Below are 20254 nucleotides of genomic sequence, written 5' to 3' on the forward strand. Positions count from 1 at the left end.
GTCTCTCTTGCTTTTACTTGCTTTCTTTATTTCCTTCCAGCCATTTGAGATTGTTTGGTCATCCCTCATTAATTTCTCATGTGGTTAATTACTTATGTGCACCGATCAAGCATAACATTCTGACTATCTATCAGAATCAACATTAACTTTAAAAAAAAATAAATAGCATTAACGTTTTCAGCAAATTGGGCTCATCTGTTGGACTCGACCACATGGGTCAGCACCAGGAAGCCTTGGTCGCCCATGACTTGGACCACTTTTGATCGATACTGACTACTGCAGACCAGAAACATCACACATGACTTGCAACTTGGGAGACTCTCTGACCCAGTTGTCTAACCATTACAACCTGCTAATATCCTCACAATAGCCCTCCCCCCCTCCCCCCTTAACACATCATCTCTGAAAGCAAAATGTTCCCTGGTTCCTTAATATAATCCCACCCACTAACAGGTGCCATGATGAAGAGATAATCAGCGTTATTCACTTCACCTGTCAGTGGTCACAATGTTCGGTGTATTTATACTCTGGTTTTTCTTGTTGTTAGCCATCATCAGTCCATCTGTGTTCATCTCCTGCATTTACTGCCAGCGTTTTCTCTCATGTTTCCTGCGGCTGCTTTTTGAGTTGTTTTTCTTTGGACTATGTTGTTCTCAGGCTTTGCGCTTGACTAGACTCCTGCAAGTCTGAATAAGCTCAACACTAAACCCTGCTTTTGTTTGTGCTTTCAGGTCTTCTTTTGAATTTCTCTGAATTCCTTTTCTACACTGATACTTAAATTTAGCTGTATATTTTCTTGCTTTGACATGAGGATCATCTTTCTCATTTTACCTACACCACAGTTGTCGCTTTCATCACAAAAATGCACTCTATCCACGTCTGTACCACTCACCAGCTTGATGTCCTTGTTTCCAACGATCGTGCTAAATTCACTCAGGTCCCTCATGAGCCCATTAAGAATCTCAGCAATGCGTTTTCTTTGGTGGCTGCTCACTTCCTGGATACGGGAAAGCTCTGCCTCTAAAGCCATGAGATGAGCCTGCGGAGGGAGGAGTCAAGCAGATAAGAGGTGTTAGGGAGAACCGTTGTCCTAAGGCGAGAAACTCCAGAAGGTACATGCAAATACGAAAAAAGACAGAAATTGTGTAGGACAGACTCCGAGAAGTGGTGATTAGATTCCCCGAATCTGCATACACACATGGCTGCAGGAGCATAACATAGTAGCCACCAAATTATAAATCAATAAACTGCATGAAGAGGAGTGGATGGCATCTGCGCTCAATAACATCTGAGAGAGTACACGATGGAGTTTACTTTATTATTTTCCATTCTGCACAGCAAGCAGCTTCTAACCAGTGCTGGAGCGCAAATGTGCTGCAGCACAATGAAACCATTTGATCTCAGTCAGGTTCGACAACATAACATTAAAGACATTTCTCCTACTCACACATGTGAGACCAAGAGTTGGGTAGTAGACTGAATGACCTATGACCCTAAACAAGATGAAGAAGACAATGACAAGAAAGAACAGGTAGAAGAAGAAGGAGATGACGAAGAGGAAGACGTTCCATAAAGGTGTTGTTCCAACAAAGAAATCTGAAAGCATACCGACTTGTTTATGGGGTTTCATTTTATGAGTGGCTCATCTGTCACCAGTGAAATATTCTACTTGAGCAATTTTTCATGGCACGTTTTATGTTATTGCTCCCCAGTTCATCAGTCATTTGAAAGCACCATTAGCCACCTTCTTAAATACTCCTTAATCAGCTCTTCCATCTTCATCTCTGTGATTCACTTCAAGCTCTGTTACAGTCTTCCCGGTCACTTCAAATGTCACAATGTCATCTTAAGATAAACTGAAGGTAATAATGAGCTGAAACTGATTCTTTTATAAATAAGTAAAACATGGGATGATGAATAGAGTTGGTTCATTGACGTGATGAATGGGCTTAATCATGTTGATAAAAAAGGGGTTTAAATGGCCAGATGGATGAATTATGGTGTTTAAAGTAGCCGATCAATGGCAGTGATGGTGAGCGATGGCACGGACACCTGCAGAAGTGCAGAAGAAGTTCCCACTAAAAACAAAGATGAAGGCAGCTGCGGGGATGATGGCCATGATGAATGTGCTTCAGTATTCCCAGAGCTTTTCCCATTTCTACTGTAACAACTGGCAAGACCAATGTGCCTAAAAATTCAAGATTGAGAAACATTTCCAAAAGATTTTGATGAGGGGATTTTTTTTCTCTTATAGCACCACCTGCATTTACCAGCACTGAAATCTTATTTGTATTTAGTTTCATATCTTGTCAAAGTCTCAGACACTCTCTGTGCAGGAGCCTTGCAGGATCAGACAGGTCAGAGCAGAGCAGACTGAAGAGGCTATAGAGGCATTGCGCTAAGTGAAATGATTGAGGAGAAATGAGGGCTTCAGGCAGGTTTAGCAGACTAAATGGTGGTTCTGTTGTCAGATGTTCAATCAGCTTCTGCTCCTGAGATAGACAGGAAAAGACAGAAGGACACGTGCGGCAGACTGAAACACACTGATGAAATATTGAAGAGGATTTAATAAGAAGGTCAAATATGGTCACTTAAATCACTGAATAAGTCAGGAACTGCACAAAGCTCTGACCAGCTCTGCCAGTGGTCTCCTCTTGACTTTTATCTATTATTCACTTTATTTGTGCTGCAGAAGGACAATTAATACAGAGGCTGGGCTTATTTAAATAATGTGCTTTATGTTGCTAAAAGATTTATTCAAAAAGCCTCCTGGAAGTCAGACCCACCATTTTCTTTGAAAGCTCCTCAGCCAGGAGCTTGTTCTGCATGCTCATCTCCTCGACTCATTCTGCTCAACTCTCTGTAACACTTTCTTTCAACTGTGAGGCACACTTCCACATGACACACATATTGTTGAATATTTAATAGGTAATAAACATCCATCTATATGGTAAGAAATTATTCAAAGCCCTCGATGTAACTGAAAAAACCTGCCTGTAAATTATCACTGTAAGTTTTCTTCTACCAGACAACGTTCTGTGCATCAGGGATATACTGCAACCAGGTTTTGATAGTTACTGCTCTAAGCAATACTTTAACAGTTATCCAAATTGTAAATATAATCAGATATATATAGAATAAGGAAGTAACCATTACAAAATTTATGGGAAAATTGCTACTTTGAGTAAGAGTATTTTAAATATTTATATAGTGTCAAATCACAACAATAGTCCCCAGAAGGTGGTTTATATTGTAAAATAAAGACGTACAATGTTACAGAGATAACAACTCCAACAATCAGATGACTCCACTATGACAACGCACTTAGCAACAGTGGGAATGGTAAATGGTAAATGGCCTGTATTTGTATAGCGCTTTACTAGTCCTTAAGGACCCCAAAGCGCTTTACACTACATTCAGTCATCCACACATTCACACACTGGTGATGGCAAGCTACATGGTAGCCACAGCTGCCCTGGGGCCCACTGACAGACACTGGCGCCACCGTGCCCTCTGACCACCACCAGTAGGCAACGGGTGAAGTGTCTTGCCCAAGGACACAACGACTGAGAGTGTCGGAGCCGGGGCTCGAACCGGCAACCTTCTGATTACAAGACAAACTGCCAACTCTTGAGCCACAATCAACTCTGGCTCAAGAGTTGGCACCGGGAAGGAAAAACTTCCTTTTTTACAGGAAGAACCAGACTCAGGGAGAGGTGGCCCCAGTTTGGGTGAGGAGAGACAGACATTAATAATAACTAAAGATTAAATACAGAGAGGTGTATAGGCACATAGTGAGTGAAGACAAAACACTCAGTGCATCATGGGAATCCCCCAGCAGTCTACACCTATTGCAGCGTAAGTAAGGGAGGATCCAGGGTCACCTGGTCCAGCCCTAACTATATGCTTTAGCAAAAAGAAAAGTTTGAAGCCTAATCTTAAAAGTAGAGATGGAGTCTGTCTCCAACACTCCTGAATCTAAACTGGTAGTTGGTTACAAATCTGAAATCTGAAGGCTCTGCCTCACATTCTACTTTTAAATACTCTAGGAACAACAAGTAAACCAGTCTGAAAGTGAGAGAATCTACTGGTGTGAAATGGTACCATGAGGTTTTTAAGATAAGATGGTGTCTGATTATTCAAGACCTTGTACGAGAGTCAGTTTAACAGGAATCCAATGAAGAGATGCTAATATGCTATAAATGTTGTTTCTCCTTCTCTGTCTTTAGGTATATTTATTAGCAGTTTAACAGTCAAAGTCCCTTCTTCAGCAGGACTGTGTAGGTGTGGTTTGATTCAGAGTCAAAAAATAGCCTACCTATCTGACGGGTTCATAGAAATATGAGACATTATGTGTGGCTGAACCCCACCCACATCCAACCAGTGAGAAGAGAGAAAAAAACATAAAAACAGAAAGCTCCCATCACACAAAAGCAAAACATTTTCTCGACCATGACTATTGAAAACACAGTCACTGGAAGGTCTCGATCCAGAAAGGCTGGATGTCTTTGTTACAAAAAAAATCAAAGATAAACTAAACTTCGTCTTTGACAGCACTGACTGTTTTCTTCAAGTAAACAAGCTTTTCTGTGAAAAATACATTTAATCGAGCAAAGTCAGAGCTGTGCTCTCTGTGGGCAGTCATAGTGCACGACATTGAACCAGTCAAGAAGCAAAAAAAAGGAGAAAGAAAACAAAAGAAATCCCAATACTTCACTTTTTCTTTATCTTCATGACCACTGGTGGCACCATTCATCAGAATTTTCTCCTTATCTTCTTTACATGCAGCTTTAATTTTACTTATCTCACTAATTGCATTTTGAACCAGTAGCTCAGCATATTGTAAGATGGAGGCTTAAATGAAGAAATGGTTTTATTACAGAGAGTTCCTTTTCTACTTTTTTTCTGCAGTTTGCTTCCCTGTAAACACACCAAAGCACAACATCTGTCCATGATCTTCTTTGTTTATGATATTCTATTTCTTAATTTTAGCCACAGAACTTTGTTGCTAAAAGATTTATTCAAAAAGCCTCCTGGAAGTCAGACCCACCATTTTCTTTGAAAGCTCCTCAGCCAGGAGCTTGTTCTGCATGCTCTTCTCCTCGACTTCTAAGCTTTTCTGGTCATAGTTGACCGCCAGCTCCTCCAGGGCCTGAAGAACCTCTTTTACTTCGGCCTTTGCGGATTCATTCTCGGCCTGCAGCCTGCCGAGCTCCGACTGCACCTTCTCACTGTCACCTCTGGACGATGCGAGAAGCTGAGGGGCAAAGACATTCGACTTAATGCAAACTGTAAATAGAGAAAAAACTATTTTAAAAGTGGAACGGAGAAACTTCCCTGCTTGGGAGCGCTTGCTTCATTATTTAGAGAGCAGAGCTGCTGGGTCTTAACAGAGTTATCCTGTTTTCTGGCATAAAGAGCTAAATGTCTGCACAAACCCTGTCACACAATATTCAAGCAACTGAACAAAAGAATAATTTAAAGATTGAGAGATGGCTTTTGTGCCACCATGCTGTTTGCTGCACTGCTGCAGCCCACTGTGGGTCATTTCACTGAATGGAAGCCATTAAATGTAGATGTTCTCCGCTTGGAGTGCCGGCATATTTGCACTGCAGCATATGGCTTTTATTTAGATAAATGAATGTAACTTTGCGTTACTATAAACAAACCATAGTTGGGTAGTTAGGACTGTGTCAGTTCAACCCGCAGCAGGACCATTTGGGAAATGATTGAATAAATTAAGCAAATGTAGAGTCCTTTTCATCCCAAAGCCTTTTTTAGGTTCTCTTCCTCAACAGTTTAGCCTCTCCTATGAAAACACGCTGCAAATACGTCTCTTAATTGGGTTTTAATTGAGTCTTTTAATTGCTTTCTTCCTACAAGTACTGATTTACTTACTTGCAGTAGATATTTATGTGATAAGGTGACAATTATAGATCAAATCACTAGAGAGCATGTTTATTTGTCAGCAGCAGTGTTCAGTCATGTCAGCAAAAAAAAACCAATCGTTCCCTGTGTAAAAGTTAGGGAGCAATTTCTAAAACGAACACTTAACAAGCTTCAGTCATTCTTCAGTCTTTTCATCGATTCTTTTCTGCGCTGATCAGCCACTTAATTCTATTCTAGATTAAACCACTGCTAGCATGTAGAATACAGCAACAGTGATACACTCACAATTAAACAATGACAGTTTAATTTCTTCAAGTGCTTTTTGGCACCTGAAAGGACTTTTTCTGTCAGTAATCTCAAGGGCAGGATAATAAATGTCTCACAGCTGACTTCTATTCACAGTGTAGTTTTCATTTCCACATTCAAAGACACTGCAGCCCACCGTGAGCTGTTTAACCAAACTGATGAAAGGAAATAAAACCAAGATCCTTTACCTCCTCCTGGTCGAGCATCTGCTCCTTCAGCTTCTCCACCATCTGGCTCTGGTGGTTGATCTCGTCATCCTTTAGTGGAAAAGACACATGCACCCACAGTCGTATTATGTGTTCAGTTTCCATTCACAACTATACGCTTTAAACTTACAATAGACGACAGCTGCATGTTGGACCGGATACCCATACATCTTTGTTTCACCATAACTGGATCTGCCACTGTGCACACATTTTAGAAAATGAAGGCCTGATTTATGACAAAAAGGGAACGGCATCAGCAATTATATGGGCAAAATGACAGAGCAGTAATCCGACAAAAGAAAAAGAGTGGCTTCATCAGAATAAGCAAAAAAGTCAGAGTGAGACCAGTGCCTATATATAAATGATCATCAAAGTGCCTTAAACCTGCATTCTTTCTAATTCCCAGAGGTGGTGAGGTGTCTTGTTTTAAAAAAGTAATTAAATAAGAAAAATGCCCCAAAGCCCTTATTTCTGTAAGTATGCAGTGTCCCTCAGTCCTTCCACGACTGGTTTCAAAACATAAAGATTGCAACAGGAAAAACACTCAGCTTGAGCCTGCCCAACGTCTCTAAACAACAGTTAATTCACAGTGACTTTTTTTTACCTCATTTGCATTTTTATAGGACTTTTTAATGCAAGGTTACAAAGTGCTAAATGATAAAAATAAATTTTGAAAAATGAAAACTAAAGAGAATTCAAATCATCTTCAAATTCAGTGGAGACAAGAGAAACCACTTACACGATCCTACGCAATAAAAAAACATATTAACTAGAAGTGTGAACGAGGCATCAGTGATTTTAAAAAGGGAAACAATGAAACAGGCTTCAGGAAGCAATTTAAAAGAGGTTACAGAGTTTGTCTGCCTGAACTGCAAAGGCTTCATCACCTTTAATAACCAGACGTGTCAGCAGCTCGCATTTGTAGGCAGGAACCTCACCGTGCAGGGCTTTAAAAACTAGCAATCAAATCTTGGAATCATATCTAAAAGTAACAGGTAACCAGTGAATGCTGCAAGGACGGGACCAGCGTAGTGTGGTCGCTCCTTTTGGTGCATGATAAAAGCCTGGCAGCAGTATTTTCAATTAACTGTAGCTTGTGTATGTTACAGTGACTGTTGCAAGAGAAAAGGGCATTGCAGTAGTCAAGTGTGGAGGGAATAAAATCATAGATGTACCTGTTAGTGAGAATGTACAGAAGAGGATTAGTGTCACTGGAAAAAAAAATACGGGCTAAAGTAATGAGCACGTTTTAATTCTAAGAACACTGCATACCTTCAGACACCTGCAAAGAAAAGTAGAGATCAGAGACAAGGCTCCATCTAGGTTACAAGCCAGACGTGTAATTACTTTATCTTATATGTACAGATTATGAGTCAGATGAGCATATGCAAGCTCCAAGGCCAGCCTGCTTCAGGCTTCTCATAAAAAACAGCCATTGATGAGCTTTCTTAATAATACTGCAGTACTTGTAGTTCATGTAAGGTTATTGGACATATGCAGTCCAAGGTGTTTGACTGTGGTCAGCAGCTCCACAGCTTCCCCTCTAACAAGGAGGGAATAAAGTCTGTGAGCTCTCCTCCTGAGCAGGTTGTTGTTAGCAGCCAGAAAATAAGTCCAACAAAGAAACAAACACACTGTAGATGTAAGCTGTTTGTCACAGAAACAAGATCCTGGAGGACAGTGTTAGTTACACTTAGTGTTGGGAAGGTTACTTTTAAAATGTATTCCATTACAGAATACCGAATACATGCCCCAAAATGTATTCTGTAACGTATTCCGTTACGTTACTCAATGAGGGTAACGTATTCTGAATACTTTGGATTACTTAATATATTATCATGCTGTTTACAACTACGTGAATGTACTATTGCTGTGATTTATTACTGATACTGAAGGTCCGCGGCTCCGAACCGTAGTAAAGGGACCTCTGGCTAATACGTCAGGTTCGTGTCGGGCTCGTAGCTGAAAACTAGCTTTACTTTGTTGTCTGGGTCAACTTTGCTAGCGAGAGACAGAGAGAAGCGTTGAAAGGCTGCTCCAACGGAACTTATTTTTTCCGGAGGAAAACACGAACACAGTGTACAGTTGAGTCTTAATAGCTTACTTACAAATGGGCTCGTCAGGCACTCTTCTTGGCTGCAGTGGTTGTTATTATATTTACATGCTTCCAGCTCCCGTTTTTGCTCCGTGACAGCTCGGACTTTTCCTTTCTCTCCCTCCCTCGCTCACAGACACATAACGTGTATGGTAGTCCATTCTCGCTGCAGCACGGACTACACTGCCCATGAGGCTACATTCTTTAGGGCCATGCCTGTAGCGTTCTGCCTTTTAGCTTAGCACAACAACAACAACAAAAAAGCGCTCTCTCACCCAGGAAACACGCAGAGAGAGAGCGTCACCCTGTAACCATGGCAACCGTAACGCTGCCACCTGGAACAACAGAGCGTAGCTGTCAAACAAACCCAAACAGTCCTGACCCGCGACAATATGAAACAGGAAAGTACCGCCGTGTAATCCATTTATTTCAACAAAGTAACTGTATTCTGAATACCACCTTTTTAAACGGTAACTGTAACGGAATACAGTTACTCATATTTTGTATTCTAAATACGTAACGGCGGTACATGTATTCCGTTACTCCCCAACACTGGTTACACTACATATGCCAATGGTAACAGTAGAAACTACTAATACTGTAATCTGTGATTCTTCAGGTGTTTGATCGTCTAAAGAAAACATCGTGATTTGCAGACCAAAATGCAGAGATGGAGAACAAAACAAATTTTTTTTCCAGCTAATGAAAAGCACAAAATCCACTGGGAGACTAAACAAACTCTCAAAACTATCTGAAGACAAGCAGAGAACATTAACAGATGCTGAGACAAAGACTCAGGGTAAGACAGCACTTTTTATACACATGAGGGCAATTAGGAAAGTGGACACAGCAGGCTAACAAGATGCAGGTGACAATAGTTAAAGACAGAAGGGAAAGTAAAACTAAACACAATACACTAGAGGCAAGCAACTATCAAAATAAAACAGGAAATGAGACCTAACACTAAGTTATAACACAAACTAAACACTCGAAAATACTCAGATCAATAAACCAAAACTATAACACCAAGAAAACCAAAAGGTTAAAGAACCGGGATCATACGAAGAAGAGGAGGATTTTTAATGCTTGGCTCTACAGAAGCTGCGGGGTCAGTGCTACCAGAGAAAAACAATAATATATCAAAAAAGTATGTGACATAGTGGTCTGCAGTAGCTCGCACATGCCATACGAGATGATGGGAAATCCGAGGTACACCGCGACTGAGTGCAATAAAAGAAAAATCCCAGGTATCTGCTATGTATACATTTGTATCCACAAATACATTTAACATATAGAATATCATGCATCCGGTCTGTTATAACTGTACCACATCAGCAGAGACAAAATAAAATATATGCATCCCCAGGGATACATGAATACAGAGCAAAATGTACACAGGGCAGTGTGTGCATTCACACAGCAAGGCATGTACAGGAAAACATGTCAGTATATGCTTCTGCATATTTAAAGGAAAAATCTAGTAATGAAAAAATAAAATGACACATTATAAAACCGTGTGTGTACGCAGAAGTCTTAAATAATTTAAAGCTTTAACACTTTTCAGAGTTACTACTTCCTCTGTGTTTGCTACATTACTCACTACTATGTGTATGATCCTGAACTCATTAACATAAATAATATATGCATGAGACAGTCTTTGAATTAATGTGTGCATAACATTACAGAAAACGCAGCCGTGATGTGTGAGGAGCTCTACATCCGTGCACAAATCATCCTCGTGCACTGTTCGTTCATTACCTTATCGTCTAGCTGTTTGTAGAGCTTGCGAATCTCCTCCTCGTACTTTTGCCTCTCCTCCTCAGAGATATGAACCACAATGGAGGAGGCAATAGAGCAGGGGGTGCAGGGCGTGCAAGGAGTGCAGGGGCTGCATACGTCAAGAACTGACTCCTCAGATTCTGGAAGAACCAGGGGGGCATCCTCAGATCCTTCACACAGCTGCCCCGGCACAGCAGCATTCTCACCTATACACAAGGGAAGATTTTTTTTTCTCAGTTTTTGAAAATGCTCCTCTTATCTCTCCTGCAAATCCTACCCTAAGGATTAATGCATAAAATATGATTAGTAGGTTAATCCTTAGTATAGTAAGTGCCCTAAGCATAATGCAATGTGCCAAAAATGAGTGCTCTTTACCATATAATCTGATTGAACAGCAGTGCAAAATACAATATATACACAACATACATATTATCAAAGTGTCAGTTTGCTTGTGAGAGAAATAATTACGCAAACTCTACACCTCGTGGAGGGGACGGTAAAATGTCTGCCTGCAAGCTTAGTGCCCTCCTTTGGAAGTATTAAGAGGTTTATGACATGTCTTTATAAACAGTGAGAGCAGAAGGGTAGGTGAAACACTTCAGTCTGTTCATTTAACAAATAGTGGGATTCTTATGTTATTAGATATGATTCTGTCACATAATGAATTACTGAACACAGTTTACTTTATATGGAAAGAGAGAAGCTGTAAAGTATGTCCAGTGATTACAATCACTGTCCACTTTGTTAGGTACACCTGTTTAACTGCTTTTGTCACAGTTTTTCAGTCAGCCAATCACACAGCAGCATCTCAGCGTAGAGTTGTCGGTGCCAGACGGGCTGATCTGAGTGTTTTCAGAGTGCATTTTTCCATCCCACATTGGATGGTCTGAAAAATAAGAAAGCAGAGGTTCTCTATGTGGAAATGCACCCATGCATCCCAGACTATGCAGAAGAGCATTTGAACCTTGAAGTAGATGAGCTACAGCAGCAGAAGACCACACCACTGCTGTTATGTGAAGGCTGTGTGCAGGCAGGAGTGGTAGGAGGACCCAATGTGCAGACACTCGGAGGCGGAAAGTAACTCAAACTCAGATTTATTGCTAAACTCAAGGTAACAAACTTGCAAATAAACTTACGCAGACAAAACACACAGCAAGAAGAGGGTAGATCAGGACACTGACACAGAGAAACACAGGGCTTAAATACACAGAGGGAGCAATCAGGGAATGGGTAACAGGAGGGAAACACAGCTGGGGCAAATCAGGCCTAACGAGACAAGGGGAAGCAAAACCAGATACATTAACATCAGACATGGACCTTCAAAATAAAACTGGAAACATAACACAGACTGAACTAAAGACACAGACTCACACGCAGGCACTGCAACAGAGGGAACAGAGACGTGGGACCAGGGCAGACACCGACACTGACTGGACACGGGGATATAGCAACTAAGGATTACACAGAGACATAAACCATAAGACAGAACTCTAACAAAGAAACCAAAGACTAGAAATGATAAATAATATAATAAACTCAAAACCCTGGGTCGACGACCCAGGCATCCTAACAACTGCAGGAAACCGAGGTTAGAGTTTGCACAGGCTTAAGTAGAAGACTGGAAAAACATTGGCAGTCCGACGAGCGTGATAGATGGTAGGGTCAGAATTGGTGGAAACAACATGAAGGCATGAATCCATCCTGTCTTGTATCAACAGTTCAGGCTGGTCGTGGTGATGTGGTCGGATATTTTCCGCCTAGTACAAATTGAGCATCATTTAAACACCACAGCCTACCTGAGTATTGTTGCTGACCCTTTATGACCACGGTGCATCGATCATCTGATGGCTGCTTCCAGCAGAATAATGCACCGTGTCACAAAGCACAAATCATCTCAAACTGACTTCTTGGACATCACAATGAGTTCACTATACTCAATTGACCTCCACATTTGCCAGATCTCGATCCGACAGAGCACCTTTACGAGGTAGTGGAACGAGAGATTCACATCATGTATGTGCAGCTGCCAAATCTGCACCAAGTGTGTGACGGCATCATATCAATATGGACCAAAATCTCTGATGAATGATTCGAGCAACTTGTAGAATCTATGAAATGAATAATTAAGTCATCGCAAGGCAAAAGGGGAGGGGTGTACCTAGTAAAGTGTCCAGTGCTTGTATTTTTAGGATTAAAAAACAGACATAAATTGAGAAAGAATGAGTTCTTTTTGAACTGTATTGCAGATTCTGTGTTGCAGTGACCACTTTTCTCCAACATGTATGTGTAAACATCTTGATGCAGTTGAAAGAAGAGACTTTCTGTGTTACTGCTGACCGATTTCAGAAGCTGACTACGTCTGCCTCTGCAAGGCTTCACTACAGCACTCATTTGACTAATTAAAAGCACTATAGGTAGCTCTAAAGTAGAGGAGTGATTACATGAAGAACTGGAGTGATTCTAACTCTAATATGCTCAAAGTAATCTCACAATGTACCCAGCTGACACTTTGAGCTCCACCTGTTGACTTGACGGTGTACTAATCAATAAAAGTAGCCACAAAATTAAATGTGACAAAGACCTGCATGTGTGTGTCTCTCTACTGCACACCACAGGAGTTCCTGCTCTGCAATTGAATGGAATTTATTGTGTGAGACAAGCGTTCCTGTCTGTGGGCATGCGGTACAAGATGGAGGTCAATAGCATCTTTCTCAAGGAGCTCCTGCCCTGAGGTGGGTAACAACATGGGGGGCAGTGAGGGGGGAGTGAGTGCGACGATGTTGTCAAAATGATTAATTAGGAAATTAAAAGCACTGAATTGCGTGGGAGACTGGAAGACAGTCGAGGAAAAGATTATGTGTGTGAAGGAGAATGTGGTGAAGGAATGAAAGAAATTATTTTCACTAAGAGGTGATCGATAAATCTTTGTTGCAACATTTTTAAAATTCAGGTCAAGCTCCGAGGGAATGATCTTTAGGAGAAAAACATCGGAAAAGATTCATTACACAAGTTGAATGTCAACCGATCGCTAGCACTGAGAGCGCTGACATTTAAAAAGACCTCGGCTAACAAAAGAGACGCGTGTGCAAGTGTAATTAACGGGAAATGCGTGTGCCTACGATGCTTCGTATACTTGTGTTTTTTTGTGTGCCAACTGAAACAGTTATGAGTGAGTGCGTGACATGTGAGAAGACCAGTGTAAGTTATGACTTTTCTGTAGATGTGATTAGCTCTCGCTTCTGTGAAGATTACTAATGCATAAGGATTCATAAATCATAAGGCCTGAATCATGTCTTGCCTTCAGTACAGTGCAGGGGGAATCCAATTATGCAAAGTGTAAAATTCAGAATAATATGGAATAAAAATAACTAAGGAGGGATTTTTAAGTGTTTTGGGCACAAGTCCAGCAAGTCTGTTTGGCTCCCCTTGTCCCATATCTGCCCTGGCAGGTATTCAGATGATATCAAATGAGGTTAAATCTGCACTTACGTAGACTGCAAAATAAAGCCTGCGGGCTGGTGAAATTTTCATTCCTGTCAGTGAATACTCCTCCATGCATGAAAAGGGACTGGAATAAGGACATGCACTGCAGTGGCTCTTCTTTTCAGAAAAGTAGTGTTTTCTGGGCCGGAGTATCATCTCTCTCGAGCACAAGCTTTTCATCTTTTAACACCATCGTTCTTTTTACTGTATGGCAGGCAGTTAATCTTTAAAAAAAAAAGATTAAAGATCAAGATCTACAATCATTTGCTTAAACCAGCACTCAATTTTCACTCTTTTTGTTTCTTTTATAGGAGTAATTTAAGACGTCTGCAGCCACACTTGCAGTTCTGTGATGCTTTGAGCTAAATGCTCACTGCGCTGGCGCTTTGCATGTTTTATTACATTTCTACCATCCTATTTTCACCTTTTATAATACTAACATTTGCTAATTAGAACTAAACACAAACTGCAACTGATACTAGTGGGGAAGTAACTAATTCTCTTGAGACCATGAACATGTTCAGTGCAATCCGTTCACTAGTCTCGAACAAAGAGGCTCAACCAGCAAACATCCCCACACAGTCCCTGGCATTAGCGCAGTTGAAAATATATGCATTTCATGGTTCTCACTGATAAACTCAAAATGCACAGGCAACTATTTTTACCGTCTCTTGGGGGAAGATGATGTTAAGTGTTTTTTATATCAGTGCAAGTATTACCGTTCCTCCAGCAGTTCAGCTCTGCCTCGAGTCTTTGAATAGTTTCCTTCATTGACCTGTTCTTTTCCTTCTCCTTTTCATACTTCTTCTTCCACTGCTCTGCTGTGAGCTCCAGGTTCACTGATACAGTATTCCTAATGGTCTTGGCTCTAATTGGGGGGATACAGTGAGGGAGGGAAGACAGACAGGAAAGGAAACAGTATGAGGGGAGGGTAAGAGGAAAATATATAGATAAGAGAGAGAAAAAGGAAAGTGCAAGACAACAGAAGAGAACAGAGAAACTGTCAAAACAGTTTCCAGTCGCAGCTGCTCGATGAAAATATGTTTCCATCTCATTAATTGGTATGCAAATTGGGTTTCTTCCAACTTTGGTTAAAAGGGATATGATGAAGAGTAAGGAATTTAAAATATAAAAATGTATCAACCCCCCTGAAGCATATTCACATCAAATATACAGCACTTATCATATAAGGTAGAGTATTTATGGGAGGATAAATAATTCATAAAAAAGTCTTGCTTTAGATTTTGTTTTTGCAGTGACTGAAACATAATCACTACACAACAATTGTGTTTGTTTAACTAATGAACTTGAAGGTCAATATTTGCTTTCTACACAGCCTCAACTCTCACAGGCAGCTCTATTGTAATTCCTTCAAGTAGTCTTCAGAAATAGTTCTCCAGGCTTTTTGAAGGACATCCCAAAGCTCTACTTTGGATGTTTCTGCCTTTTGTTCCATTCTCTGCCGAGATGATCCCACACTGCTTCAGTAATGTTGAGGCCCGGGCTCTGGGGAGGCCAGTCCATGACTGATAGTGTTCCACAGGTATGCTTGTACTGCACTGGCAGTGTGTTTGGAATCATTGCCATGCTGAAAAATGAAGGTGCTGCTAATCAGATGCTTTCCAGGTGGCACTGCATGGTGGATCAAAATCTGATGGCACTTTTCTGCATTCATTATTTAATCAATACCGGTAAGATCCTCTACACCACTCGCTGAAATTAACCTCCAAAACATGACAGAGTGTTTACAGATGTCTGTAGATACTCACTGCTGTACCTCACTCCACTGGAAATACTGACATACATAAAAAACACAAAAATGTAATCACTCCTTTAGACCTGTTGCCACTGGTTTTCAGTCCAGCTCTTTGTAATTTGGCATACATCAGGCTCTTCCCCCTGTTTCCTTTCCTTAGAAATGACAGCTGCCCTTACACTAACACTATTTTTGATGAGGTTTTGGTGAAGAGTGGACAGATCAGATCAGATTCTCTCAGGTCCTGTGTCAGATCTTTGCTAGTTTTTTTCCTCCCCATTTCTTGAGGACATTACTTTTGGATACTGGTCATCTGCTGTAGGTAGTTTTTTCGATCTACTATTTCCTTTTTTTTACTTCACTTGAAGAAAAAAAAGGAAAACTCTTAAAACACCAACCCCTGAAAATGACCAGGTTCAAGGACTGGATTAAAAATAGGCAATGTCCAAGAAAAACTTTGAAAGACCTTCAGAAAACCCAGAGAACTATTGTTCAAGATCACTTTTACAAAAATGCTGAAAGTCTGGCTCCTTGGAAGGAAAATATAAAGAAACAAGAGGGTGGTTCAAGACTTTTGCACAGTGACATACAACAAAAATACGTGGTTTTACAGCTGAAACAGTTACACTGAAACACCCACAGCACTCAGTGGCTTTCCCTTCATTTCACACTTCAGTGAGAAAACACTGTCTGTATTCAATTATTCCCTGACATTAGTCAGACAAACGGTGTTATCCAGAGTCTCATCACATCAGAATAAAGATAACATGTTGTTTGGATAGGGAGATGCTGAAAATCAAACATCAGGTGGCATATGTTCTGAATGCTGAACAAAGTGGTCATGACTTATTTATGCTCTGCATAAATACACAGTCCACCCATAAAACCTGTACTTTTAATAATGAATGAAACAACAATAACAACAATAATGACCTTAAGCTAGGATTTCAGACCTAACACTGTTGACCTTTGTGTCCATTCAAAGGCTTTTCTGAGAAAATATGCTGAATTCTACAGGGCAGATGTATTTAATGTCGTGTTACAGTATTTCTTATACATTCTATTAATCTTTAAAACAGATAATTGTTGGCACTGTACAGCTAGTGCTTCTGACAAAAGAGAAAAGAGACCAAATCTTTAAATTCAAACATCTATTGTGAATTCTCTAACTGCCTTTGCTCTGTAATACATTATTTATTTCAACCAACACTCCAATGTCAGTCTCAATTCATTGGTAGGGGGGAAAGGCTGGATGTCCACAAAAAAGCCTTTTCAGGATCTTTCTTTTCGATCTGTGGGGTTTTTTTTTAAGTCGACAGCAAGTAATAAGAGAGGAAATCTGGCAAGCAAACCAAATCAGACTCCATGAATGCAGCTTACCTATCTGAAGAGGGGGGTAAAACAGATTTTGAACAAACAGAACCCAAACTACAAAAAAAGCCTGCTTCTAAAGCAACTTCGTCAAAGGAAAAGTTAGAGGAAGTAATATGTGAACAGCATATCTGAGGTGAGCACATTTCAGCAAAAACATCCCCGCGACTGCAGCTGAGAGAGAAGCAAATGTGTGCTGTGCGTCGCAGCGCATACGTTCATGGCTACTTAGCATGGAAGAACGTTACCGTTGGCCAAACATCAAGGTGGATTTGGTCTCTGTATCGTTGTAGCTAGAGGGAGAGCAACAGATAAACATGGTGGTGCGGCAGTTCCCGCCCAGCGAGTCCTGTAGGATGCGAGTCATTTTACTGTCACGGTATGGCACATGGGATTTCTACAAAGAGATAAAAAGAAGCGAAGAAAGAGAATTAAAGATAGCAACGGGCAGTGAAAAAGACAGACGAGAGGATTGAAAAGCTGAAGGAAATACTGAATTGCTGCACCATCACGTCTGTCTTTGAAAAACTAAAAATATGTGTTGTTTGCATCGGGAGAGAACAAAGAAAAAGGTGATTTCTCTCTCTCTGGTAGATAATTGACAGTATAACCTTTTTAACACTTGAAATGTTTTCAAAAAGACTTTGTCCTTCCTCAGAAGACTGAATAGCAGCAGAATTTCTAACAGATTCCTGAGGCATTTACAGCCTGAGAGCTTTTCCTTTAAGTTTACCAAGAGTTCCCTAGGCCTTTTCAGCTTGTTTCTTTAAAGCCTTCAGAGGTGTATAATAACACGAGACGGGGAGTGTTTTAATTATTATGACAGAGCTTGAAAGGAGTGGGTAGACTGGATTGTATTACCAGCTGTAGCAGCGGTGGGAATTATGGGTGAGGAGGGACGGATATCTGCTAACAAGCTAGCATGTTTCTGCAAGCATTCATCCAACCCAGCTGCAAGACAACAGTGTGGATTTCATTCAGGGTGCACTGCTGTTATTTCCAGCGGCAAATACTTCAGTGTAACTGCATCTCACATGTTACACAGCTGGGGTTTGGGAGTACTTTAAAAAGTAGAATCTGGCAGTGACACAATAATAATAAATACATAGGTTTCGCTACAACTTGTGCTTATGACCCATTTGGACATAGCCAAGTCAGCCATATCAGCTTGTTCCTAGTTTTAATCTCAAGCTTAGCTAGCCAGATGCTGATAGTATTTGCAGTATGAATACAAAACTGCTAATCTAACTGATGCTTTTCCCAAAATGTCAAAGCGTGCTATTCCTTTATATTGGATGTAGAGCTATCTTCAGATACACACGGCAGATTTATTGTACTGTGTAATTTCGCCTTGACAAACTGCTGGTGTCTCTAGCTACTAAACTAATTACCTAATTTGTGAAATTTAGGTTGTTTTAATCTAATACTTTCAGCTAATTCACTGCAGCCTGAACCCAGGATTGGGGAAAAAATGTTTAAACAACAAGAAGCTAATGATAGACCTCGGAACAAATCTCCACCGTACCGTTCCTTCAGCCAGCGCTGAGATGACGTTCCCCAGGGCCGACAGAGACTTGTTGATGTTCTTGGCCTCATCCAGCACCGCTCCCTCGGCGCCTGTCTTACTGACCTGACACAGATACACCCGCAGACAGGAGGAATTAGTCCGTAAAGAACATTATCAGCAGGGAAATTATGTTTATTTTCCTGGTGGCAGTGACACTGTGGTGTAATTTAGCAGTGAGAGGGTTCACTCTGTGCATTTTCAGTTAATTTGTTTCAGTGAATTGTTGCAATAACTGACATTTTGCATGGCAAAAATGTCAAATGGCAGCATGCAGCTCAACAAACTTAAAAAAATCAAATTTGAAATAATAACAAAAAAACAAATATGAGTAAATGTATTCAAATGTAACTGTTATTTTAAAGAAAACCATAAAGAAACTCACACAGAAATAATTATTAGAAATCTGTCCTGCAATAAAACTGCAATAAAAAGCACTTCCACAGCATCAAAATGAAGAATTTGTGCATGCACAGCTAATTGCTAACAGACAGAAACACTGACAAGCCCAGACGGTTTCCACACTTTGAAAGGAAAGGCACACGTTATTCTGTCATAATCGCCATGGGATGCAATTATTTATGGCAAAATAATGAGGAGCTTAATTACAGAGGAGAGCAAGTCGTCCTATCAAAGCCTTCTGTGGACCATACATCAGGCTCCTGTTCAGTCCAGTCAATAACGTTTTGTACCAAAGCCTAAAAAGCTGCTGGAGTAGAACCTTTTACTTATTCAGCCCCAGGGAGGACCAAGACAACTTACAGATGCACTATCAGCACTTATCAGCTACAAACCACAGACATCAACATCTATCCAGACTCTACTGCAATCTAACGCTCTAAGTTTTCTACCAATACTATCAACACAAGGAGCCAAGGGCCAGGTTTAGCGGTGCCTCTAATGTATTTTCTATCTGCTTTCCAGAGTTTGACCTATGTCCCGGTGATAGATTGTTTTATAGATGGTGTGATGGGGCTGAGCTGACTCAGATTTCACCTAGAAGACCTTTAAAAGTGCAATGAATTTGTTGTTCTTTGGTTCCCATCAGTTTGATGTTTATCTTGGCTGAAAGCTCCATTTAGCACTTATTATTTTTCAGAATAAACAGTAACCCTGATAATGCATCTGCGACAGACTGAAACAACCCTACAGATTAGGAATCAGCTCTCAGCCTCTGAATTTTTTTATAAAGTGGAATTTTTAAAAATCAGAGCAATCCAAAGCAATAAAGATTCAGGTTTAGTTGCTTTAATGCATTGTTCATCTGCTTCTTTGATGTCTGAAAACACAATTTCAAAACCCCCAGTGTTTCAAACCCCTGTCAACAGCAAACGTCTGGAGTTTATAGCCCTCCTTTTAATGTTTTTGAAAGAAAAATCCCCATTCTTCCTACCTTCTCACTGCCAGCTAGGTCAACCAGATATAACTTCCCACTCAGCTTCTGCTCAGTCTCCACGTTTTCTTGTTTGATGTTAATCAGGAAGATGCTGTGACTGCGGGAACTATGCTCATTCATGTCTAAAGAACAAACAAAAGTTCATTCAATTTAGTATTTCCTGCTGAATTAGCAAAGTTCAAGTCTTCACTTCATACCTCGCCATGCATTTCTCCCCTTTGCACATTAATCTTGAAACTTTGAAGGGGGAAAAAAAGTCTGACATAAAGTGTCTGACGGAGTGAGTGTCACAACATCAGGAAGATCAACAGTGTGACTCACTGGTGACAGCAACGTGACGGTTGGCCTTCCCCTCATCTATCACATCCATCACCTCCTCGGGACTTGTGACAAAGCGCTCAGTGCAGCC

General features: G+C 40.7%; 1 protein-coding gene across 2 annotated transcripts in view; it reads right to left on the reverse strand.

Moving 5' to 3' along the window:
• kif5ab (kinesin family member 5A, b) overlaps positions 1-20254 on the reverse strand; it is a 70095-nt gene that overhangs the window by 24343 nt on the left and 25498 nt on the right. For both annotated transcript variants that reach the window (XM_063473409.1, XM_063473408.1), the window contains exons 7-15: positions 20167-20254; positions 19843-19967; positions 18411-18515; positions 17134-17282; positions 14478-14626; positions 10255-10481; positions 6384-6452; positions 5051-5257; positions 893-1039 (exon numbers count right to left, since the gene is read on the reverse strand). In XM_063473409.1, coding sequence (XP_063329479.1) covers positions 893-1039; positions 5051-5257; positions 6384-6452; positions 10255-10481; positions 14478-14626; positions 17134-17282; positions 18411-18515; positions 19843-19967; positions 20167-20254 — 1266 coding nt within the window. The remainder of the gene's footprint in view (positions 1-892; positions 1040-5050; positions 5258-6383; positions 6453-10254; positions 10482-14477; positions 14627-17133; positions 17283-18410; positions 18516-19842; positions 19968-20166) is intronic.

Source organism: Pelmatolapia mariae, linkage group LG5 (assembly GCF_036321145.2).
Source record: "Pelmatolapia mariae isolate MD_Pm_ZW linkage group LG5, Pm_UMD_F_2, whole genome shotgun sequence".
Classification (NCBI taxonomy): Eukaryota; Metazoa; Chordata; class Actinopteri; order Cichliformes; family Cichlidae; genus Pelmatolapia; species Pelmatolapia mariae.